This window comes from Hippoglossus hippoglossus, chromosome 23 (assembly GCF_009819705.1).
Source record: "Hippoglossus hippoglossus isolate fHipHip1 chromosome 23, fHipHip1.pri, whole genome shotgun sequence".
Lineage (NCBI taxonomy): Eukaryota > Metazoa > Chordata > Actinopteri > Pleuronectiformes > Pleuronectidae > Hippoglossus > Hippoglossus hippoglossus.
Window position 1 is genome coordinate 10,789,439 of NC_047173.1, and position 26,761 is coordinate 10,816,199.

The 26,761-nt window shown below is 41.9% G+C and overlaps 1 protein-coding gene across 11 annotated transcripts in view; it reads right to left on the bottom strand.

Annotated features, from left to right (window-relative positions):
- LOC117757376 (ELKS/Rab6-interacting/CAST family member 1-like) overlaps window positions 1-26,761 on the bottom strand; it is a 113,038-nt gene that overhangs the window by 60,565 nt on the left and 25,712 nt on the right. For 3 of the 11 annotated variants that reach the window (XR_004613100.1, XR_004613101.1, XM_034578474.1), the window contains exons 5-17: window positions 25,712-25,968; window positions 25,441-25,612; window positions 22,866-22,940; window positions 22,538-22,693; window positions 21,672-21,764; window positions 19,904-20,071; window positions 19,657-19,824; window positions 16,687-16,824; window positions 14,649-14,789; window positions 12,302-12,442; window positions 9,906-10,099; window positions 9,303-9,413; window positions 4,094-4,105 (exon numbers count right to left, since the gene is read on the bottom strand). Coding sequence is in view for 6 of the 11 variants with exons in the window: in XM_034578474.1 (XP_034434365.1) it covers window positions 4,094-4,105; window positions 9,303-9,413; window positions 9,906-10,099; window positions 12,302-12,442; window positions 14,649-14,789; window positions 16,687-16,824; window positions 19,657-19,824; window positions 19,904-20,071; window positions 21,672-21,764; window positions 22,538-22,693; window positions 22,866-22,940; window positions 25,441-25,612; window positions 25,712-25,968 (1,826 nt within the window). In the remaining 5 variants the exon portion in view is untranslated. The remainder of the gene's footprint in view (window positions 1-4,093; window positions 4,106-9,302; window positions 9,414-9,905; window positions 10,100-12,301; window positions 12,443-14,648; window positions 14,790-16,686; window positions 16,825-19,656; window positions 19,825-19,903; window positions 20,072-21,671; window positions 21,765-22,537; window positions 22,694-22,865; window positions 22,941-25,440; window positions 25,613-25,711; window positions 25,969-26,761) is intronic. The other 8 variants (XR_004613102.1, XM_034578475.1, XR_004613103.1 and 5 more) reach the window with 5 other exon arrangements.

The window sequence follows — 26,761 nt, forward strand, 5'->3', positions numbered from 1 at the left end:
GAACTACACAAATATACAAACATAGAATAACCTTCATTAAAGCTTAAAGTTGTAAAATAGTGAATCCTGCTCTCAACCACCAGAAAAAACTGAAAACAAACACACATACACACATTTTATAATCTTCAGTAAACATCAAGCTCTCCAAAATAAAAAAACAACATTTTAACCTCCCTCATTAGCATGCTGCTGATATTCAGGGAGCCACATTAAGGTAATATTAATATTACATTTGGAGCCCTGTATAAATATTTGATCAGAAATGCTCTGGGGGCTCATGTATGTTTACTGCACACAGTTCAACCAACATTAACATCAAGGATTTTCTTTAACTGTTCGGAATTCAGTATTTCCTTTGAAAAATACAGGAAACATTGGTTTGGCTTACTAAGCCTGTAAAAACTAGGAAACATAAAAAATAAACGATCATAAGCACGATACTGTAGATGGTCTTTCTCACGTCGGATGCGGAAGAGAAACTTACAGTACAAGGAGGACATTTTTGAGGATTGAATGAATAAATAATAATAATAATAATAATTTAAGATTTGCAGAATGGCAGTGGGATATCCCTCGGGTGGACCAGTGAATTTGTGGGGTAAATAAGGAGGTAAGGCAGCCGGGGCCTTTGTGTGTATATATGTACTAACTGCCATGATGTGGGATACTCGAAGCTAGCCTTTAAAAACACTGTGATAAAACTGCAGACAGAATGAAATGTCGTTTTCAATTGCTCCTGTCCTTATGAAAATAAATCACATTGAGGGGATACTTCCACACTTGAGAACGAAGCATTCACTGAGCTGAGAGTGTTTCGATAAGAGTAACAGTGTAAGCATGTGAAGAGGGAGCCGGAGTTGATGTTGGCAGTGTCTCTGTTTAACATGGAGGACAACAAAGTCCCTGAGTGAAACACTGACACTCCTCATAGGCCCCGCTCGTATACCTGCCATTAACAGGCGTCCTGGCTGAACCGATCGCGAGGGGACGGCTCCCAGCACAGGTGTGAAAGAGCTCAAGACGCATCGAGGGCGAGTTATGATCCAAACGCTCTGTGAGCACAGGAAGGGGACAGCCCTGTATTACTGTGTAATAAAACAAAACAATACAAAAACACCTCCCTCCTCCCCACTACTATGTGCTTTCCTCACTGATGGATGGAGTTAACTTCCTCTCCACCTGTGACCCATTAAATACCATAACAACGAGAATGAAATGTCTTTTTTAATTGCTCCTGCTCTCGTGAAAAAATAAATAAATCACATGTTAGGGATATATCCACACTTCCCTAACCATACACTGAAGTGAAAGTGTTTCAATAAGAGTAATAAGCATGTAAGAGAGAGCAGGGGTTGAGGCTTGAGTCCTCCTGCAGCGGTCGGAGATTCTGTTCCAACCTCGCCCTTTGCTGCATGTTCTTCTTTGCTCTCTCTCCCTCCATTTTACGCTTAATGTCCTATCAATAAAGGCAAAATGCTCAAAACATATCTTTAAAAACATATTAATCTAACACCCAAATATATATTTCCTTATTTTTTCCTCTTCCTTCCTTCTCTGGCTGTCTCTCTCTGTCTCTCTCCCCTTCCCGTTAATTTAAATATCATCTGTAACAATAAAGTTATTCTGTCCCACTTATCTGTACATTTGCAGTATAAATGTTGCACTACTTTCTTCTCTTGTTTTTGTCTTGCTTCACCAATAAAAAAAATAAACAATCCAAACGCCCCGACCACATTTTTAGGTGGTTTGAATGTTTCTTTCTTTGGTATAAAAACAATCTTTTATAGGCATTGAGTTCAGTTTATGCCAAAGCAAAAAGTCACTAATTTATTGCTTGTCTACATATTGTGTTTAAATAAGGTTGAAAAAAACATGCAAGGGAAAAAAAAGGTTGCTTTTCATTAGGTATTCTGTAAGATCCCAAACAATGAGGAGAAGCTACAAAATGCAAATATTAATATGACAAAACTACAAAGCAGAATAATACTTGACTAATCAAAACTGTGAAGAAAAATGTTTTTCATTTTCCCTGTGTGTGCCTGTGTGTGTGTGTGTGTGTGTGTGTGTGTGTGTGTGTGTGTGTGTGTGTGTGTGTGTGTGTGTGTGTGTGTGTGTGTGTGTGTGTGTGTGTGAGCAGGTATCTTAAAAGATAACTCAGTACTCATGTCTTCTCTACTGTTGTCACCCACTTGCTTAAAAGTGTGTTTGTGTGTGGAACACAGAAAAAAACGTGCATGGTCGCTGATACCTTGCGTGTGCGTGTGTGTGTGTGTGTCTGCTTGTTGTCACCCATTAGCTGACAAATCCGCGCACAACCTCAGCGCTCTGAGTCGCACAGGACCTCAAAGGGATCACACTCACATACACACACAAAAGAAACAATGCAATTCCTTTTAAAAGCTACAGAAACCTTGATGTCACCGGCTTGGCAGTAGATGAGGAGTTCCTTAGCTCAAGATCAATACAGCCAGAGAAAAAAAAGACAGGATGAGAGAAAAAAAAAAAGGATAGAAGAAGAAAGATACGTTTTTTTTGTCATGTACCAGCAAGGCAATGCTAACTTTTTTTTCTCTTTTGTGTCTATCCCCCTCTAGAGTTGAATCACAAAACACCCGAACAACAGCGGTGATAAAGCTGACAAGACGGCAGGGGGATCAGTGTTTCTAGAATTTGAAAAAAAAAGAAAGAACCAGCAAAGAAAGAGCTGGCACTGCTGGGACCATCACACACGAAACACTCAGACCACCAGATTTATGCAGGAAACAGAAGGATGAAGTGGTTATTATGTGGTTGATCACAATGTGTTGGTCAGAGATATTTCAATATGACTTTAATATGTCTGTTAGAAAAGACCGAATTCAGACGTCGGGGGTTTTGCATGCTGAAATCTCATTACAGTCACTTTCTGAGTAAAGACCATAGACTGAATTTTAAGATGTGGCGTCATTGGCACAAGATGGCGGCGTTTCTATGCAGCAATATTTGGGCTTAATTGCTGCATAGTGGGAGGAAATGGAGACGCGTTGTCCATCTTTATATACAATGGTACAGACGATAGATTCATAAGAGTAAAAAAAGATGGATGTTTTTTAACCTTGGACGAAGCTATATGATGCTACACTTGGAGACGGTTAGCTTAGCTTAGCAAAAAGATTGAAACGTAAGGGGAAACAGTTAGCACAGCTGGCATATTTCTTGGCAATGATGATGATGACAGTGGGACATGTGATGTTATTTCATGAGTTTTGGAGGTGCTGCTAAGGAGTCATTTATAGCCCTGGACTGAAAAAGGCAGGCTTTTTCCATTACGTTCTTATGCTAAGCTAACTATCTCTTACAGTCCATTTATCGTACAGATATGATAGTGGTGTCAATGTTTTCTTCAAATTCTCCAGAAGAATGTTAATATGCATGTTTCCCAAAATGTCAGACTGTTCCTCTCAGCCCCCACACTAAAAGTTAATGGTCTAATTGAGGTCATGACAACTTTGAGAGTCAAACACGGGGACACAGGCCAGGAAAGATAGTGAACTACGAGTGGAACAGATGAAAAATGGTTCGCCACAACTTGAGCCGAATCCCAGGCCATCTCGGCCGCTTAACAAAATCTGGAGTGATTTCTCTAGAGCAGCCGCAAAGACCGAAACCCAGAAGAAGTAAGAAGACCTCTGAGCAAAAGTTCACGGCTGTCCAAGTTAATAATGGCAACTCGCCGTGGCAACGTTTTTTGCTTGTTTGCTGTGGGAGCCTCAAATTTAAAGTTATTAAAGTCAGCGCTTGCATTAAAAGTTCAAATGCTGGTGTAGTGATGAGACTAGCAGAGAGTTATAAATGAAGGGTGAAAGAACAAGACAATAATGTTTCCTCTTGAAATATAGCAGCGATGTGTCAGAGAACAAGAGCAGAGGGAGAGTCAAGGTGTCTCCCTCAAAGACAGACAGACACGATGAGAATGATTAAAAGAGTTTGTGACGGAGTGAGCAAGATGAGAGAGTGTCTCGATGCAAGGACAAGGAGTATGACAATGAAGGAGAGAGATGAGAGAGACAGTGATGGAAGATGGATGGAAGAAAAATAGGCATGCGGTACTAACCTCGAGGCAAAACTGGGTAGAGCGGGAGACAGTGTTGCATTGTAAAGATAAAAGAGAGAAGGAGCAGGAAAAGGTGAGAGAGGGGAGAGAGGAGTTGAGCGTTATGTTAGTCAGCTTGATCAACCTTCAAAGAGGAAAGAGATGAGAGACAGGACAGAGACAGACAGACAGACAGACAGACAGACAGACAGACAGACAGACAGACAGACAGACAGACAGACAGACAGACAGACGGGACATGGCCAGGCAAACAGCTGGGCAGGCAGGTAGACGGCCACACAGACAGATCAGTCAAATGCAGGCATTTCTTGGACGCCCGCTTACCTTATAGGACCTCGACAAGCATGACCTCTGAGCATATAAAGAGATAACGCAGACTTCAATGTGTTTTTTTAGCCCAACTAGATTATATGACTATTCTTTGATGAAACACATTAATGCTAGTTTTAATATCACATTTGAAACCAAATTTATAGATTTTGTTTTTTTACATTTATGGGTTGAACATGGCTCATAACGTCTCTGCATTATGACATTTATATATATTCCAAAAGGTGACACCCTCTGAGGGAATCTGGAGAGCGGCACTCATTTTGAAATCTATCCTGAGAGGAAAACCCTCAACCACACATCCTCTACCATCCAGAGACGTATCCCATCCTCTTCTGCCCCCCCCCCCCCCCCCCCCCCCATGTCTTCAGACACAGCTGTCACACACACACACACCGTTTGAACTACTACCTGAGATGGCCGCCTATGCCTGTGACAGCTCAGGACCGCTCCTCCGACACGGTTGCTTCAGCCCCCGCTGTCTCAGCAGCGCCCACCTGTGCCGGCGGTTCAAACGGCTCAGGACGACCATGGTCTTGGCCGTCAGGAAACCACAGAGATGAAAAACCTTCTACTTCTACTGCTACTGGAGTCGTCTCTCATATCTAGACAACCTAGATAACTTAGCTTTAGCAAGCTAATTGGTATGACGTATTTGCTTCTTAGCCCCGCCTCCCAGCAGTGTGTTCTGTTCTAAAGGATTATTTTGAATCTCCAGGGAAAAACACTTAAGCCAAAACTTGAACTTTAAAACTGAAGCTACACTTTAAGGGAACACATGAAAATGCAATAACAACCCATGGAAAGTGAGCAATTAGCCAATCAAAGCAGACGCTGAGACGGCGATCACTACCAATTATTTCTTCTTCAATAGTTTGGACACTGCAGACCACTTCTCTGGCTTCCTCCTGGGGTCACTTGGACAGTGAGCGGATTGTGGAACGGTGGAAAAGTCTATTAAAAAGGCGCACGACATGCAAACGTTAAGATATGAAATTTGAAGAAAATTTACTTCCTAATTTGGTCTGCCCCAAAAGTATTCCACACAATCACTCCTCCTGAAACTGGCACGGCCCAAACTCCAGGGTGAGCTTATGCCTGGGAACGCACACAGGTGTCAGCGTGCCAGAGACAAATTGTCCATTACAGAACAATATAACACGCAATAAACTTCACTAATTTCCCATTACTCAAGTTTATATTCTACATATCTCCAAACCACTTTCCCCTTTCTCTAATTTTCTCTCCATTTTTTCCCTTGCCAGTCTTTTCTGTCAGTTTCATTTTCTGTTTCTCTATCAGCGCTATGTTGCCTTCAGCGTTCCTTCTCTCTCTCTCTCAACGTCTCCACCCGTTATTTCCCTGTTTTTCTCCCTCCACCACCACCTTCCTTTGCCTTTTCCTCTTTCTTTCCCTCTCTCTCTGTTTTCCACTCTTCCATCCAAATCCTTTATTTTGGCCATCAGGGCAGATTTTCAGCTCCATTTCCCCTCAGTGTGAAGTCACCCAGTCTGCTCCAATTACCATCCTAGTTACTGAAATAAATAACCTGGTACCATTACAGCTGCTTTTACACTAGAGGAGAACGACAGAGGCTTTATTTTTACTCTTATTTTACCCACATCTGATCTTTTCATTAGTAACGTTCCCGGTGTTCACTCGTAGCCCAGGGTTAGTCGTGGTGCCAAGCTAAGAGTTGGCTAAGGGCGAATTTATCCTCTTCTGACATACCTGCTAGCTCCAGGCTAAGTCTAAGAATTTACGGCAGGGTTATGTAGCCCTGGGATAAAGTCTGTATTAGTAGGGCCAATGCTTAGACTAGTTAATAACTATATAAAAAAGTTTAAAACACACTATGTTTGTTAAAAGGTTTCCACACCACCAAGCATAAGACATCTGTGGACAACCAGCAACATAGGAGTTAGGTTAAAATGGCGCAGGGGTACATTGACAGTAGTTTTTTATGCTCATTCTATCATTCTGTTTTTTTTTATTCTGTTTGCCTGATGAAGGTCTAGTACCTGATTTCCAGTTGGACAATGTGGGGGAGATCTTTTTTCTATCATTTATTTTCGACCATCAGAGACAGCTCTTGGCAAGTAAAGGAATTACTTTTGATGCTGAACATTTCCTCTAGACTGGAAAGTCAACAGCTATTAATGCTAATGTTGGCTCTGTAGCAATAGCAAATACTTCATATAGCACCTTTAATGCTTAACCACAGTGTTGAGTTAACCAGAGATACAGCTTCCCTCATCATACAACCAACAGCTAAAGCAAACCTATCTTCGCATGTTCTAATATAAGCTCTACAAACCAATTACTTCACAGCAAAGTAAACGTGTGTGCTGGTCTTTCAATGAAAAGGAAAATTGTCTACTTAATATTAATTTAACTATAATAGGATGCAAGTCTCCGAACATACTGTGCGGACTAAATTTAATACCTCTAATACCTACACTTTTAAACGGTAACGTTACAATTTTATCCTCAAACTTAGCACTGCTGTAAATCTGCATCTGTGGCTACTGGCAGACTAAACATACACACACACACACACACACACACACACACACACACACACACACACACTTCCAGTTTAAATCCATGACTTTTAAGTCAGCAGGTGCTGAATTATTAATAGTCTATTGCTTCTGTCCAGACGGAGACACAGTGAGGAAATACTGAATCTCCCCCCAAAAATCATTAAGAACCATTAGTCTTAGTCAAACGAATAAACGCACAGACAGAGAGCAAGAAGCAAAGCGGGTGAGGTGGGGGTGAGGACTTCAGAGTGGGAGTAGAGATCATGTCCAAGGAAGATTAAAGAGACAGAAAGAGAGATGGAGCAGGCAGACGGCATGTGAGAGTTCAGAAATCAAAGATACAAACAGACAGAATGACAGACCATTTTCTCTTCATATCCAAAGAACGCTCTCACACATCTAACCCTCAAAGTTTACCAGAACACAACCAAACTTAACCTTTGAGTAAACTTCAAACTGCTTATTAATGTTGTTGTTGAACTCTTGGCCACGATTTGAAAAACTAGTTTAAGAGGTTGATTTTTTTTAGTCCACACAGAGATGCTCATGAAAGGACACACAGACAGACAGAGTAAAACAGATATTCAAGGAGACAGGTAAATGCAGGCAGACATGCAGGCAGACATGCAGGCAGACACATAATCTGATAGAAACTGACAGAGAAGAGAGATTAAGACGAGCTAATTAGTGAGATTTAGTGACCATCAGCAGACGTACAGAGCAAAAGACGGACAGGTTGATCCAAAATTACACAGAAAGTAGAAAATCAGTTAGAAACAAACATATCATTGCTGTTAATATGAAAAAAAAAAAAAAAAAATACAGTGAATTCATTGTCCAGACTCCTAATGAAAGAAAAAGAGCGTGTTAAACTCTGCGAGTCAAGCATCCGCAGCTGAAAGTAAAACAAAAGTGAAGCGTGAAAACAGAGCCACTAAATGAAAGAGTTGCATCATTGACAGGAGCAGAGGCTCAAAGAGTTTCAGGCTGCACAGCAAAGACTCTGGTGCCGAACCTCGCCCTCATTTGACAAACTTTTCACAGCAGTTTGGCTCGTCACACTGCAACTACAACAGATGACAAAAACCTCTGCTGATGGCACAGACGTGTGAGAGAGTACAACTCGCGCCGATTAATGATCTGTCTGGGATTTTTTTTTTTCGATCAGCGAACAGGCCAAGTGAGCCACAATGGAGGCTGAGTGAATACTGATCCAATGCTGCAACTCTTTGATGGTGATTATTAGTGAACATACTCAGCTTGGTCCCATGTGGAAAAGGAGAAATCTCTTGACAGGTCAAAATGTGAAAAAAAATGGGTTTTAGGGTGGCAACTAACAATTATTTTGATTATCTCTCAGTGTGCTGATTGACGCCCTGTCCACACCTCGGCGTTAGGGCAGATTTAAAAAAAAGGACTTCATGCAAGCCTGCTGTTGTTTTGTGTTATGAGCAAACAACAACAACAAACCATATATCGGTTTCTCTGTGTTCGGTTTGCACTGCGAGGTCTAATTACAAGTGTGCAGCTAAATTTAGCATCACTGCACCACATTACCATCATTCACAGGCGTCTGCGTTACCCTATATTACTTGGACCACAGCCTTCGTCGCTCCTATTTGACAGATCATGGTTGTAGCACGCTTGTTACAGCGTTTGCAGTCGGTTTTGTGATCTCATCTTGTAAAACGAAGGTCGTGTAAATGAAAAAAAAATTCATAACAAATATCTACAGTAGTTATAAATGGCCTGAGTTTAATTAAATCTATAGAATTCAGAAAATAGATGAACATTTTTAATTTCCCAGAGCTCAAGGTGACATCCAATTGCTTCTTTTATCCAATTTATCGTCAAAAATTCAAAGATATGTGGCAAATTTGAGCATTTTTCTTTTCAAAAAATGAAAAATAAAGATTCATAACTGTTTGAATTTCCGTCTGCAGTTGACACGACTTATCATTCCAACTCTAAAGGATTTCTACTTTGCAGAATACTTTAGAACAGGCTTGTAACAGTGATGATTTTATTATTAACATTTAAGTTGATGAATAACTACAATGTGACTATACTAGTTAGAGGCTGTCAGACAATATTCTAATTTCCTTCATGTACTTCATCTAAGATGGCAGCGCGTGATCCTGTGGTGCTGGATACTTGAGGTACTTTGAACAAAACAGTTCACTTTTGAAGGACTTACAAAGTGTTTCATTACAGAAGCTTTTCCACATGGGAGTGCTTGTTATCATAGTGCTTTCATATCCCGCCCTCTGACAAGCAAAGTGAGTTGTGCCGTGCATCGGTCTATCTGACTGACAGGGCCGCCAGCCACTCACGTGCCCAGGTAGTCCCACACCAGCCCCCCCTTAGGCTGCTGAGACGCAGCGGAGGCGGGGGCCTGTTTTCGCGACTGCTGAGAACGCCACAGATGAGAAGCAGAGGGATTTCTGAGGTGGGATGGGCACGCACACACAAACAAACACACACGCACACACACAAACAAACAAACAAAAACCCACTCACGCAGATGCACAATCACATGTATGCATACATTCATTTATGCGTGCACACACATGAATAAGGTAAAATGAGGAATATAATAAGAGATGAGTGATGACAGAATAAATTAAGTGGGAATTGAAGGAGTAAGGGGAAGAAACAAGGGAGAGAAAAGGGTGAGAACAAGAGAAAACTAAAGGATTAGTAATTTAGGAAGGATTACCAACAGTATGTTGCCTGAAATTGAATGGAAAATGGACAACAGAGCAGAGCCTTTTCCTGCATTAATAACTATTTTAATAAGTGAAGACAGCCTTGGTTTGTCTGTATTGACTTTGGTTAATAGAGGATGTACAGTGATGCAGGAACATTGAAATTCAGTTTTTTAAGGATTTTTCTCTTCGAATTCTCCATCCCCCTCCCTTTCAATTCATCCTCACCTCTCCAGTTCGTGGATCTTTTTCTCCTTGTCATTCTTTTCATTCTCCATCTCCCTCAGGATCTCCAGCAGCCGCTCCACCTCGGTCTGGGCCTTCCCAGCATCCTCTTTGTGCCGGGTCACTTCCTGCTCCAGGCAGGAGATGCGCTCAGAGAGTTCAGTGCTACCCTTTGACTCCGTCGCTGAACTCTGCGCCTGGAAAAGAAATTAAATATTAAAAATAAACCGAGTGTGTTAGCTTTCAAAACGAGGTGACCGACAACTTGATGAAGGCAATAAGTTCACACTGAAGAGGAATGAGCCAATATGAATGTGTGTTACAGATGTGGGGGATGGATTGTGCAAAGTGACTTTGCTGAGGAATCCGTTTAGAATCACACACCAGTTTTAACAAAATGTGGCCTCAACAGTTATAAAATATTAAACTCTATTTAATAGCACTTTTTATTGGATAAAACGCAGTTTAATGTGCTTTACATTAAAAGGGTAGTTCAAGCAGTTAAATGAAATTAAGGTGTTTAATAACAAGCCTGGCTAATACAAACAAAGAGTATTTATGAAGCACGCAGGAATTTCAAGGATTATGTACACATTTAGGGCTCCTTTGTTTCTAATTAAAAATACATGTATTAATTTGTTTTAATTTACAATTTTAATAGGTGAAGGAATAAAATTATAGTGAAACAAACCAATGAGCACATTTTCCAGTAAAAACGAGTAAACAACACGGCAGAGTCTGCAGCCGCAGTTGTGAGGCTGGAGGCTACTGACGATGGACCTTTGGGCTAAAAGCTAATCAGCATGCTTACAGCGACAATTTTAACATTCTAGCAGGTAAAGAAGCTAGGGGGCATGTTAAGCAGTTACCGTTTAGTATGTTCACCTTCTTAGTAGAGTGTGTGAGCATGGTAACATATGATAATTAGCACTAAACAAAGGGATGCAAATAGTTTTGATAGTACACAGTCAAAAGGAATGGACTGATGTATTGAGTTATAAATGTGTTTATTCAGTGACAGTATGTTATGTTGGCTCACTGATGATTTGTTTATGAATGAACACACCATGCAAACTCCCATGATGTTGATTTGTACAAAGATTAAAACACGAGTAAACAAAAATTAAACATAATTGGTTTCTTAAGAAGAAAAAGAAAGAAATTAAATAAAACAAAAACGAGTTATAACCAGCTTAGAGGTTAGAACAGCTGTGTGTGTTTCCCAGAAGCAAATGTTGCTCTTGGGACAGAGTGACTGTGTGTGTGTGTGTGTGTGTGTGTGTGTGTGTGTGTGTGTGTGTGTGTGTGTGTGTGTGTGTGTGTGTGCGTGCGCACACATGTCTTGGTCCTGCAATGAATAAACCCTATTAGTTTTGGAAGTGCACAACAGTTTTTACAGGTCTTTTTTGTGGAGAGGAAATGTTTGGGTGTCTGACGATACTGTAAGGAGATCTGGGTGGAGGAGAACCGAGAAGGAGCGAAAGATAAATAAGAAAAGGGAAAAAAGGAACATCACAGAGAATGTCACATACACAATGTCAATCAGTTTGCACACACAAGCATAAGTCCTCTGTCTTCTTTTCCCATCCATGGCAACAGAAAGAGACTAAGAAATCAACTTGGATAAAATGAGAGAAACAGCAGAAATTCACTGACGCCTTCATACACATTCTCACTCTCTCTGTAGCGCACACACACACACACACACACACACACACACACACACACACACACACACACACACACACACACACACACACACACACACACACACACACACACACACACACACACACACACACACACACACACACACACACACACACACACAAATTCAGGGTGTGGTGGTGGTGCTGTCTTCTCTACTCTGTGAAAATGACTGTAACGCTGTCAGCAAGCCATCACACACACCATTTTATGGGCTGCTGTGTGGGAGAGAATATGTGATATGAAAACACACATTCACACACACACACACACACACACACACACAGACGCACTGACACAAATGCCCTCACGCACACACAGGCACGCACAGCAGTGAGAGAGATGACTGCTGTGCTTGGAAAAAAGTTACGGGAAAACAATTTAGGGGAGAAAGAAAAGTGAGATTAGAGGTTCTTAAGTGTAAAACTGTCCAGTTCGATTCAGTTGTGTTTCTGTCTGCACGGCGCTTTCTTCACCACAGAGATTTGCATGATGAGCGATGTTTAATTGAACCATCATGGCCATCATTGAGCATCGTTTTCGGCAATTCAGTCAATGTGTTTTTGCTCCGAACGTTGCCTAAAACATGTGCTAAAAATCTCTAATGACCTCTGTGAGTGCATCTTGTTTTTTATGTTTTTATAATTACATGATTAACCAGGTATTTCCCTCGAGTTATGGTCTTCTCTAACCTTTTTCAGATGGTTCTCTAGTTTGACACACTCCTCTCTCTTCTGATCCAGACTGATCTCCAGACTCTTCAGCCTGCTGTCCTTCTTCAGGGTGGAGGAAGCCAAAGAGGACGCCTTCTCCTTCAGGTCCAACACAGATGTCTGAAAAGGGAGAGGAGTAATGGAGTGAACACCGCAAACCTCTTACTACTGAACACTAGGGGCAGCAGCAGTGTTGGCACTAATCCCCATAAATAAACGGTGGTTTATTCCAACTTGGGTCTTATTTTTATTTGTATTTTCTTGTGCTTATGGCTTATGTTTAAAATGTTGATCAACAAAGTCAAAGTTGAACCAGGAAATTTACCTGCAAACCTGAATGTTGTTTAAGGAGATTTTTTCAATGTTATAATAAAAATCACATCTACTATGATAAAAACTAAATCAAAGCGTTAAGAAACTGGAGTTATCCGTGAAGTTCTCCCTACACAGTCAGGATACTGTCTCTGTACCTTGTTCTCCAAAACCTTTTCCCATGACCTGTCTCCTCTCTCACTCTTCCAGCTCAATCCCTCCATCCGTGAAGTCTCTCACTCCCTTTCTTTTCTGGTCTTTTCCTCTTTTGGTAGGGGCAGTGAATCAGAAACCAGCAGGACCAGAAGGGCCGACGCTCAGACATGTAATTTTACCCTTGACTGACAATACCAACTCCAGACTAGGGATCATCATGTTTGACTGGGCTTTGGTCAGAGGGACCTCGCTGCTAACTCTGATTATATTTAGGTAGCCATATATATTGCAGTTGTCAGACAAAACCCCACATCTGTGTTTAGCAGCGCGGAGAGGAATGCTTGTTTTCTGCCTAAGTTTCAACATGTATTTCTGAACTGAAATAATGGCAGAGACACAGGTTTTATGACCCAATAATGACAAAGCAAAAATCTTTTTTTCCAGTATGTGCATTTTAAGAAGCTGCAGCCAGCAGGTGTTAGCTTAGCTTAGCATAAAGACTGAAAATAGCGAGAGTGGTTAAAAAAACATGTGCTTATGTGGGGACCACCTTCCTGTCTATAGCTACATATATTGCTACAGTAACAACAGTGGTATTCAACTTCTCATCTAATTGATTGAAGTAATTTTATCTTCCAAAATGTCAAACTGTTCCTTCTCATAACACAAAATGTACCTGAAAACACAAGTTATGTGATATAATGTAATTTTTTTGGTCTCCACACATCTGAAGATAGTTTTCCTTAAGCATGTAACTGTATTAGAGTGTGGATACCCGACCCGAGCCCGTCGGGACCTGGTGAGTGGGGCCAGAAATTATCCTCTGGTTAGGCTCGGGTTCAGTCGTGTTGGCTGGGCTATCTACTGGAGTTTTTGATGCCTGTAATTGGGGAAAACAGCAGGCTTGGGTGAGGTTCGGACACAAAGAACAGAATACCTGCCGGGTTGCGGTTGGGCGTGGCTAATTTCCTCTCTGGCTCGGTCGGGTTCGGAAAGAAAATTCCAAGCAAACCACACTCTGGTGTGCATGTCTGCGTTTGTCGGTAATGGGACTTATTACATTTCCACTTGACACTAAACAACACGTAAAAAGTGAATTGGAACCGATTTGATGAAAGGGAGCATGTACAATCAAGAACAAGGAACAGGCCTTCTGATTGGTCAGATGGACTTCTAGTTAGATGTCACTGACTGTTGAAGCTATTTTCAGTTTATAGAGATTTTATGAAAAATTGTAATGTAGGTAAACTAAGGTCGTTGAGATTTGGTACTTGTTTGAAACGTGGCTCTTCTTTTGCATGATGCAGGGTAGTGTGGACAAAAAAAATAAAGATTTCTTAACACTGGGCTTACACTTGCTTATCTCTCCTGAGAGAAATAGTGCTAAAATAAATTTCAGATAAAATCCAGTTTTGCTAAATGTTGTTTTTCCTGCAGTGGTTAATTATGCAGTCCAACCACTGCACAGTGAATAGAGAGAACACAACCTCTGAAAATGCTTTGTCATTCTCTGCCTCTGCTCCGTTGTTTTGAATGAATCATGTGGGTCACAACAAGAACAATTCAGCTCCCATCACGGTTTTCATTGGTTGTGGGGTTTTGCATATTGTTGTCAAGGAGACGTGAATGTTTTATCGTTGTTGTCCTTCAGCACGAGGACCCTGGGAGGATTCAAGGTCTGTTCTACAGTGATAGCTCAACTGTGTTTTTCTTGACAGAGACACAGAGAAGGAGCGTGTGTGTTTTTCTAACTTATAGCACAGATATGGATGTGTGTGTGTGTGTGTGTGTGTGTGTGTGTGTGTGTGTGTGTGTGTGTGTGTGTGTGTGTGTGTGTGTGTGTGTGTGTGTCTTCTACCTCACGGTCAGCCAGGTCAGCCTGCAGCTGGGAAACCTTCTCCCTCAACTCCTTCAGCTCCTTCTTGCTGGACTCTATCTCATCTCCCTTTTCTCTCTCCTCCCTCTCCCGCTGCTCCTTCAAGCGCTCGATGATTCGCTCCTGAACTCAGCGAGGGACGAGGAAGAGGAGAGGATGAAGGAGGGATGAGAGTTAAAAGGACAGGAAAGAGAAAGAGTCAAAAGAGGAAAGAAGGGGAGAGAAAAAGGTAAATTAGTAGGAGTGATGGAAAGAGAGAAGCGCACAGAGAATTAAAAATCACCTCTTCCACTCCAACAGTCACTCACAGTCACTCAATATCAAGTTTCTATACCAATAACAGTCACATTAAACTTTATGCACATGGCAGCTTTGACAGGATCTAACAGCCAACAGTGATTTTAGACACGTAATACATCCTGGCACGAGATGTAAAAATCACAACCACTAAAACACTATAGAGGCTCTCCAGCTATAGAACAACACAGCGGCCGGTTCAAGGAAAAGTACAAAAGTTCACACACAGACAAACCCAGAGAGTGCACAGGCTGTTCTGTGTGAACCTCCATCTTTGCGAGGATGGATTTGAGTCTTGTGGACATTTTTAGGCCGTGAGGACATTTAATTAGGTTTTATGGTTTATGTAAGAATTTAGGTGAGACGTGTAGATTGTGATAAGATTAAGTGTCAGTGGCGAGGGAGAGCGTTACGTCATTGTCAGTTCTCACAGAATTATGTGTGTGTGTGTGTGTGTGTGTGTGTGTGTGTGTGTGTGTGAGACCTACGGTATAAGTTGGACTTGAAATACATCAAACAAGCAAATTCTAATTAGATTTAATTTGTTCTGGTTTAAAACAACATATAAATCATAATGTTCATATTTTAAAGAACACTCATATTTAATGGCTTACAGGTTATTTATACAGTATGCAATGATAATATATAACAATGAACTTAAATAGCATAAAACACAAACAGGGTGTTGAGTGTTGAGCATACAATTGAAGCATGACATGGGATAACTGGAATTACTGCCCTGCGGGTGTATGCCCCCACCACTCAGTGCTATTTCAGTATGCATGCATTTATTTTCCAGACTCACATGAGGTCACCATGACTTTTGACCACTGAAATTGAATCGATTAATCTTTGAGTCCGAGTGAAAACTGGTCAGAATTTGAACAAAATTCTTGTTCAAAAGAAGGGGATGGACGGACGGACAGAAAAAACTAAAAACATGTATTTACATTATATATCACAAAGGAGAACAATTAATGTGAGAGGAAGAGAAGGATGGAGAGGTAAGAAAAATGGAGAAAAAGAATGAGATATTCTTAAGCACCAGAACAATGAAAATCAAGGAGGGAAAGAAAAGCTTGTAAAAGTCCTTTGAGTGAAGCGGGAGCTGTCGGCCGCGTCCTCCTGCCAACACTCACACATCTCGCGGACACCCTGAATATTAGTCACCGGACAATTAATAGCCCGGTTTCCTGTGTGTGTGCAAGTGCGATGAAGGAGATGAAGCTGGTAACATAATCGAGCTGAAGAGAGAAAAATATATATCCTCATTTAACACTTCTGCTGGTGTAAACGTTGGTTTCCCAGAAACGGGGTCAAGAATCCTCACGTGGAGCAGCCAGAAGAATCATTAAACACAGGCGGTTGCTGGTTCAATTCCCATGTTAAGGTGACTGTTTCATGACTGTGGCACCTGAATGCTTAGGCCTAAACAATGATAAATGGCATGGCTGTTTGAGACCTTTTTTAAATATAGGCAGTGAATGGAAACAGCCAATGTGATTATTGGTTCATTTCCATTCATCCAGAGTCATTTGAACATTGTGTGGGAGGTGGGCAGGTTTGCTCACAGTGGTTTTATTGATGTATTAAAATTGCTCGGGAGTTGACCTGAGGTTGACCAGCAACATGTGTGTGTGTGTGTGTGTGTGTGTGTGTGTGTGTGTGTGTGTGTGTGTGTGTGTGTGTGTGTGTGTGTGTGTGTGTGTGTGTGTGTGTGTACCTTCTCGGCCAGAGCCTCCTCCAGTGTTCCCAGTGCTGTGTCGGTGTTGGACGTGTCCGTCTGTAAAGACTTGACTCTGTCTTTGAGGCCGGCCAGCTGTTTCTCTTTATCCCTCAGCTGATCCAGGAGGTTTTCTATCTGCACAGACAAAAGGAGACAAATACTCATCAACAGAGTAATTTGTTTAGATTAATAATTCTCTTTCACTTTCTTAACATTGCGAGAATTTATCAACATTTTCCTTTAATTTTTCAGATCATATTTCATGGATCTTGATGAAAACAACCTGGCATGTTTAGGGGACTAATATTTATGAGTGTGTGCAATTTGGTGCAGATCCTAATTAAAATCTGGATCTGTCAATAGAAATGTGGGTCCATAAGGGGAAATGTGCGCCTTGGCAGAGGTATGCAGTCTACTGAGTGCCATTCTAGATACGTATATAAAATTAGCGGTTAGTCCAAAAGCAATAATCTTCCACATGATGACTTAACAGACTGTAAGAGAGTGTATCTGACAGTTAATAACTGTACACACAAACAACAGGACATTGTATTTAAAGATAATAATAAAACATATACGTTTTATCAACACTGTGGTCTGAATTTCCAATACATCCTCTTTTAAACTGATTCTACGGCAAATTACTCCTCTGTTCAAAAAACAAACACACAATCTGCACTGTCCTGAACACAAGCAACAGATTCATGTAAAAGGGCTCTAATGTGATTTTATCTGGAGATTTTCAAGACAAGAAAAAGCCTGAGAGGTGCTGTGCTGTCAAATATAAACTTTCTCCCTAAGCTTTGCTACCTTTAACCCCTCTACTCCAAATACACACTCTCTACTTCCACCTCTTCCCCCCTGCTCTTCATTCCTCCTCCAACTTCCTCTCGCAGCGATTTGGTAGCAGATTAATTTTCAGTTAAAACACAGAAACCCGCAGAAATACCTCAAGGACTCGCTCTGAGTGTGTGTGCACGTGTGTGTGTGCATGCGTGTATGTGTGTGTGTGTGTGTGTGTGTGTGTGTGTGTGTGTGTGTGTGTGTGTGTGTGTGTGTGTGTGTGTGTGAGAGAGCGAGAGAGATCACAGACAAAGATAAGGTGTTATGTCAACTTTGTGGTCTTCATTAAAAGATGGTTGGAACAAAAGTACCAGAAATAATAAATTCAGTAGAGAAAGAGAAGTGGAATGCTTATGTAATGTGTTATCATGGAGGAAGTTGGGTGGTAAAACTGCAAAAAAATTTCACTCTGCCTCTCCCTCTCCCTCTCTAACCTTTTTCTATCCTGCTGTTCTTTTGCCAACGAGAGAGGAAGACAAGCGATTGACAAGCTGTCACAGAAAAGAAAGTCAGATTGGTATGCAACCTTTGACTCCACTGCAGGAGAGACGCACACATTTACAGTACCACGGAGAGTGTGTGTGTGTGTGTGTGTGTGCTCATACGGTAAAACATTTCGAGCACCTCATTAATCTATTGACCTGACAGCTTGACTGACACCTTACACACACACACACACACACACACACACACACACACACACACACACACACACACACACACACACACACACACACACACACACACACACACACACACACACACACACACACACACACACACACACACACACCAGTGAGAAGCTTTGATCGTGTCTGCACTTCCTGGAACTGACAACCGCTGGATGGCTGGTGCACACACTCATGCCCACACACACACATTCACACACTCACACTGTCTGTCTGGTCCTATTTCAGTCCCAAATATCATGTGTGATAATTAACTGGAATACGGTAACAAATCAGTATCTGGCCGACGCCTCTCTTCATCTATGTCACCACGCTCCTCACATAAAGCAGAAAAATAACAAAGACAAAGAGGATGATGGGACGTTAACAGTCTCAGGTAATTTCCTTCACTTTCCTAACAAAGAGTGACGGATGAAACCCCCAAGGAGGGACGATGACAAGAGGAAGAAGAAAAGTGGACAAATTGGAAACAAAAAGGAGATATTCTTAATTTTGTATCCACATGGAAAAAGAGAAATGAGAGAATCACAAGTGCAGACCAAATAAAGGAGGAGTCTGTCTTGCTCGCAGACACTGGGCCGTATTCTGTACTTGAGCTGTATTTGAAGACGCCAGAGGTCATCATTTATTGAACAAGAGTATGCATCTGATTTCAAACTGACTCTGTCTCTCTCCTCCCCCTCCCTCTCTTGCTTTATGTCTGCTTGATTGTCTCTATTAATTACCTCTGCACTCTCTGTCTACATTTTAAAAAAAAGAATTTCCCAAGTAGGGAAAAGTGGTGGGGCAGCAAAAAGATGGAGGGATGGAGCTAGAAAAACACAAAAGGCTGGCCATGGTAGAATTTAACCTTGTATACATATACAAATATACTGTATTTAACTTGTTGTGTTACTGTCTAAATAACTGCCAGAGTCCTTCCTGCCCCTCCATCCGTCCACGCCTTCATAGCCTCGACACTCCTGTATCTTCTATGTCACAGCGTTAACACAGAGATACTCTTAAATACTTAAAAATGTCCAAAATATACAGAAAACAGCTGTAAACCTGGTTTCCTGTTCACCCACAGTACCTGTCTGTGAATATGATGTGTCCCTCTGTCTGTCTGCTCACCTGTCTGTGCGCCTGTAGCTCCTGATCTAAAACAGTCCTACACCCCCATCTAGTGGCTAAACTGATACATGACAACATTATATCTCAACGCGAGCAGATTTTTATCAGTAAAAATTTGTGAAAAAGAGAGAATGTCTCTGTCACTGTGTCTCCATGACTCTTCTAAAATGGATTTCACTAATAATAACACACAATATTTCAGATAAGGCCTTTTTCGACAATATTGCTACATAATCAGTTTGAATAGACAGTATCGATGAGGTCATTCTAGGAAAAGAAACTGATTTCAACCTAATTCTTCCAGTGGCATTGATTTTCCTACCTTCTTCTGCAGCACGTTAACTTTGCGTTCCTTGACGTCCAGCATGTCCTTGAGGTCGGTGATCTCTCCTTGCTGAGTGCTCTTCTCGTCTGTCAGCGCTGATATCTGCTGACTCTTTTTCGACAGGAATGATTCCTTTTCTTCCTGGCGGAGACGCAGGGCATCCACCTGTGTGCACAAACACAGTCGGTGAAAATAAAGTCTATGGTGCCATCACATGTAGTGTTGTTAAAGTGTGATAATTGACCTCGGTCTGCAGTATGGCGGCTCTCTGTTCTTTGGCAGTGAGGGACTCTTTGAGAACGTCCACGTGTTGCTTGCTGTCTGAAAACTGGTTGTTCAGTGTCTCCAGTTTGGTCCTGAAACCCAGCAGCTCGCTGTCCTTACGACTCAGATCCTGCTTCGCCTGCTCCATCTGAGAAACACACACACGACATGAAGACACAGGTGTGGGATAGAAAGATGAGAGACCAGTTATGAGTATGTATTAGAGAGGATAACTTGCTTATATATATTAAAATCCACTACAAGCTTCACCAAGTGAGCAGAGAGCACTCATTCTACGATGCGTGTTAAGGTTTTTAGACATTGTTCATAACTCCATTGTAGTCTGAAAAAGAAGAATAAGCAGTGCACAGAACTGACGGGAAGAAGTCAGCCAAGAAGTCAGCCAAGAACATTTACATCTTTACAGCAAGAGCCTGATCGTTCCTTCAAAAGAGAACATGGTTGCCATTGATCTTACTACGTCCATATAAAAATATTTTTAAAAAGAAAGTAACACTAGTGTTCTGTGCAGTATACACAGTGTGTGAGTGGCCTTCTATAAAGAGCACTGTGTCCGATTACACACGTAAAGCTGCGAGTTTGATCAAATATAATCTTGACACTTCTAGGACTTCTAGGATAGCCTTGTTTGTTTAACAGTTAGACACGCATGGAAGTCAGGCCAGTATTAAATTCCTTCTCTCTGTATTTGTAGCAGTGGGTTAGGGTCATTTCTTACAGTAAGCCTGAGATTATTAAGAAAGAAAACACATGACTACTGTTTAATTTTCATGGGTGATGAACCGAAGTTCCTTTGGCCCAGGTGACTGGGAGTGACATTTGAGAATGAATTCAACTTGACATTAAAAAAAAAAAAGAATTGACCCAAACCCCCACAGAAAAGTTGATCCTATAAAAACTTTGAATGCCTCAGAAAAGTGATCCCAGCCACGAGCTGAGAGAGAAACCACATGCGAGGAGAAAAACAAGCAGGTTAGAGATACGCACAGTGTAGCACAGCTGGACTCTGAGCTTCAGGTCTGTAATTGTGCGGCTCAGACGGCTAGAAACAACTATTACTGTCAAAAGCCATTGGTCACCAACAGAATGGGAAGGTCGCTCGAGAGAACACTTTCATTCCCCCTCCTCACTCTCAACGTTGGTTCTTTCTCTATGATGGGATGATGGGGTAGTTACAGCTTAACTTGTCGGAATCAGGTGCAGCAAGTTCAAGAGAAATGCTGAACTATAGATCAGTTAAAAAGACGTAGACGTCATTAAAAAGCAGCGTTTATCTCCAATTTTAAATCAAGGAAACTTTTAAAATCGCTCGGACATGAAACCCAGCAGAATTAATCTCCACATGTGGCTGCAGGGGGCGCTGCTGCTCAGTAAAAGTGACAGTGTTGCTTTCAGGTCACAGAGTTGACTGTAGGCGGTTGTTGTTGTTCTTTCATGGGTGCTGATCAAGTTGGAACATTTGAATGGCAGTGCTGCCTCCACAAATAATGTGATTATAGCTTGGGATCATTTCCCACGATGCTCTCAAAATCCGAAAATGAAAATAAATCTTCAGCCGATTAGCATGAATGACATTTGAGAGTTATAGTGGCTGTTGTCTGAACACTACTGGGATTCTACTCAAGCAGCAGCCATTAGACAGACAACCTGAAAGAAAGGAAGAATGAAAGGAAGAAATAGAAAAGAAATAAAGATCTAGCAAACAGACACAGAGGTGTGTCTCTTACTGCAGACACCTCCCGTTGATGCTCATTGGCTCGTTGTTTTAGCTCCTCCTTCTCTGATTGGCTGTGATTTAGTTCCTCCTTCAGCTGCTCAACCTGACAGGAGAGGAGGGCGTCACCATGACCACAACAAATCAGAAGCCACTGACTCACGAACCACTCAACAGCATATTCAAGCACCTCACATGCAGACATAATTCAGGGAAACAGTGATTAAGGATTTGAATACAGTGATAATGAGAATAAACTCTTAACAATACTGTTTCACTGTTATGTGCACCGAAGTAATCTTACTGGTCCTTGCACTTGAACCAGTCAGCAGTTGTATTATTCCATTAGTTTCTCTTCACTAATAAATCACAAGAAGGCAAACACGCTGGTCGTGTCCGAACCTCTAAACCAAAGAGGTAAAGCTGTCTTCTAAAAACCTCCAGGAAGATAAGGAAGAGGTGAACATTTCTTTGTTACTGACGTGAGATAGAAAAAACGGCAGAAACTAAACACTACACTTCATCTCAAACAGCTGACGGAGAACGACAATCTACTGAATTTCCAAACATACTTGAATCCCCACATGACAGAAGTGCTGGTTTGTTATAATGAGCACGGCTCCCATAGAAGCACTTTGCCATCCTGACACTAAAGCTGTTCCCGTCAATAGTAAAGGAAAGACGAGCAGTTATTTTTCCAGCAAGTCAGAGATTCCAACAATTTTTTACAACACAAGGAGAAAAAATGATTAGACAAGCAGATATGTGTGCAGTGCATGTCTGAGTGTCTCTGTGTGTGTGTGTGTGTGTGTGTGTGTGTGTGTGTGTGTGTGTGTGTGTGTGTGTGTGTGTGTGTGTGTGTGTGTGTGTGTTTATCACCTTGTTCTTCATGAACTTGGAGTGGGATCTGTAGACCTCCATCTGTTTGATCTCCTCCTCCCTTTCCTCGCTGCTCAGAGCTCCGTTGGACTTGAGCATGTTCACCTCCTCCTCCAGCTCCCTCAAGCCACGCTCCATCGAGCTGATCTTTGCATCCTGCCAGGACATCCACGCGTTAACTCGTGTTCTATTTACTTGTTATTTCATTTTCAATTTATTTTTGCACTGTCTAAAAGAATTAAAATATTCTTAAAAAGTAAAACTTCTATTTATTATTGCTGATTTTGATATAAAGCACAGACACAAATAATTATCATCCAATATTTACCTTCATTTCGATGACTGTCTGCAGGGCCTTGGTCTTCGTCGACTCTGGAGCTGCTTCATATCTCCTGTGCAGCTCCTGAGGGACACACACACCAAGATGGTCAGGAGAAGACGGAGAGAGAGACACGGAGGGATGGAGAGAGGGGTGGAGAGAGGGATGGAGCGAGGGGTGAAGTAAGGGGGAAGAAGGTCTTGTACCGGGACAGGAGGTGACAACACCTGGTGGGAAGGGATGGAGGGAGGGCTGGACAGTGGGTGTGGGACGTGGAGCAGGAGCAGGGAACGAGTGCTGGAGGGAAGGATGGACAGAGGAGGCAACAACAAAATAGGGATGGTGAGGGGAGCAAGAGGAGGGCCGGACAACGGGATGGAAGAGGTGGCGATGGGAAGGAGGGGAAGGTGCTGGGAAGGAGGGAGAGGAGCGGAGTGGGTGATGACGCGAAGGAGAGAAAGGAGGGCATGGCTGGAAGGGGGGTGACACGTGGAAAGGTGGCGGGATGGAGATGGAGGGAGAAACGGGAAAAGAGGGAGAGAGCGGGATGGAGGGAGAGGCGGGAATGCGATGTCTCCCTCTCGCGGAGGCGCTGGCCTTTAGCCTCCTCGGGTCGATGCGTCCGTCCCACATCCTTCAAACAGTGAGGCGAGCCACACAAGAAGCTGACAGAGACCGTTTCAGCCCAAAATCTGAATGAATGATCTAATCTGATGGCCTGAAATGATTCTAATTCAAAAAAGTAGGTCCCAGCTTCAAAGCTTTTAGCTTCAAATAAATTCGAAAATGTAGTAGAAGCTAAAAAATACTAATTGAATTAAAAGAATACAAATTCAAAATAGGAATTTTAGCGATATGGCTCCAAAAAGTAGAAAATAAAACCATAGGATACCAACTTTAGTCTCCTTCAGCAGCTCTCATAAAATAATATATAACTTAAATCACAATTCAATAAAAATTTGAACTAAGCTAATTTACTGAGCTACACGCAGGGATGGTCTGTCTGCCTGGCTGTGGTTCACAACTCACTAGTCAAATGAAGAGAGAGTAAAGAAGGGGGAGTGTAGTGGATGTAGTGACACAAAAAGGGAAAAAAGGGACAGGGAGAAAGAGTGCGAGAGAGGGAGGGAATGAAAGCAGAGGGGAGGACGCAGCAGTGTATGCATCACTGCTTTTCTTTGGAGGAAACTCAGTGAGAGGCTGACAAAGCTAATGCAGGAGCCGGGAAGCATAGAAACACACGTATGTGAAAGGGAGGCTAGGGTGCAAGTGGTTTTAGGCAATAGTATAAAAACTCATGAGTGCACACACACGTACACACACACACACACACACACACACACACACACACACACACACACACACACACACACACACACACACACACAAAGATTTGACGATCATTTCCTCTACAGTGTCGGAGGTAAAAGCAGAAAAGATGGAGCCAAGTGTGGAAGCAAAAAAGTCAGATTTTTCTTTTCCTGAGTCTCTGTTTTGTAATTAACACCATCTCTGTCAAAATAAAAGAAACTCTGATGCAATGTGAAGCAACTATAATGATGCATGACTTGTGTAGGTGTGTTTATGCACATTTCTCAGCCGTTGTCCATGGTGCATTTGGAGCTGATTTATGAACTTGTGAACTGAAACGTTTGTCAACCTAGTGGTTCTTTGCTGTACAGTTTTGTCTGAATAGAAACTATTTAAAGAAAATCATTATCATCACACATACAGTGTTATGTTGTAATGTATTTCATCACTAAAATCAAGAGTTAAAACAGTCTTATTTGCATCTGCATAGACAGAAATAAGGTTTCCTGCAGGTTTAAACACATTACATTTACTGATGAATGAAGATTAAGATGTTAATTACGACAGATATGAAGGGATATTGTAATCTCAGAATGTATCTGTAGTCTTTCCCACAGTCAAGCCGAGTGTACTCAGATAAATTCTGAACGAGGTGTTTGTAGACGGTTCCCTAGAGTCTTGTTTGTTGTCATTTATTCTAATATCTGTATCGCTTAACTACAACACACTATGAATGACGCCCAAACATTTCACTTTAAAAAAAAATAATAACAAGTTGAAAGTGTGACGGAGGTAATAGAGTATATAATTTTGTACTGTTTGAAATAATTAAACTATAATTAAAAGGTTTGTCACATCGGCAATTATTAAAATTAGCCCTGAAAAAATGTATGAAAGTGCATTGAAGACTTTTTATATGCTGAAACTTAAGTTTAAATTAAAGGTCAATATTTTTATATTTGTTTTGTAATAACAACATCTAACCAGTAGATGGAGCTATTGTATACCACAATAGTCTCAGTAACAGCTGAGAGAGAGAAGTTAGAGAGTTGTGTGTGTGTGGGTGTGTTAGTGTGTGTCTGTTAATGTTTTTGTTGTGTGTTAAAGCTAAATTATGAGCCAGGAGTGGAAACAGCCAAGGGCATTGCCTGAATATGACAGGGTTTGATTTGTTTACACTCACATCTGGCTGTACACACACACACACTCATGCACGGGGGAAACCTTGAATGCACTCTGTTTTCTCTTCCCACACACACAGACAGACACACACCTCTCTGAGTTGCAGCATCTCCTTGTCTTTTCGCTCCAGCAGGCCCTCCAGCTGGTGAATGGTCATCTCAGCATCGGCCAGTCGCCTCGTACGTTCGTGGTCCTCCTCTGTTGCCCGTGACGACAGGCCTTTACTCTGCAGCATTTCCAGTAACTTCTTTATTGACTCATCCCTGTTGGGCAAGAATATTATGGATTTTAACATAATGGAGGCCTAAAATTGGACATCAGAACAGAGCCAAACCTCCCCCGTCTGTGTCCTCGGTCTTTACCTGGCAGTCAGTGTGTGTTTCTGTGTGTCTATCCTCAGCTCCATTTCTTCCACCGTCTTCCTCAGGAGGAAGAGCTCTTTGACCTGCCGCTCGTACTCGGCGTGGAGACGCAGGAAGTTGTCCTCTGTCATTTCCTGAGGGGAGAAGGCGTGGTTTCCGAGGTGCCCAGAATCCGAGTAGTCTGACTGGAAGAGGTGGTTGAGATCGCGTTGGATTCGGACCTCATCTTGTAAAGCCTGGATGGTGCACTGAAGATGCTGGAGGGAGAGAGAGAGAGTAGATACCCGTCAAATGTATGAAATGTAAAAGTGTGTGGATGTTGTGGTGATGCTGCTGAAAGAGATGAGTAGAGTGTGAAGAAAGACAAGAACAGGTAAGATCAGGTAATGTGATGCGCGGTTAAGCTTATTATCAAGCTACTTGACTGAACGTCTAAGTCAACACTCCACCGGCCCGCAGCCTGAGATCTTCCGATAAGACCCTGTTAGATATTACTCGGTCAAGACCAAAGGTAACAGGGCCTTTGCTGTCTAGGCCCCAAGCCACTGGAATAGTTTACCTGAGGAATTCAGACTTGAAACATCGTCTGCTTCAAAATCGTCCCTTAACGTGTACTTTTAGTTAATGGCTTTACTTTATGTTTCTTTATCTCATTACATTTAAATTATGTAGTATTATTTGATCTGCTGTCTTCTTGTTGTGGTTGTTGTCACTACTGCTCAAAGAAAGCTCACAAATAATGTCTGACAAATTTAATTGATTGAATTTTGATCTGAAATCTGAGCGAGTGAGTGACCTGCTGACTGAAACATCCAACAGTATGTTTATGTCATCTTGACTGAGCGAGTGTGTCACAGAAGTGTGTTGGCAGGTTTGTATCACCACCATCGAGCTGACACGAGGACAAGATGACACGACTCGGCCTGAGTCACACAAAATAGGGGTTTATAATGTGTGTGTGTGTGTGTGTGTGTGTGTGTGTGTGTGTGTGTGTGTGTGTGTGTGTGTGTGTGTGTGTGTGTGTGTGTGTGTGTGTGTGTGTGTGTGTGT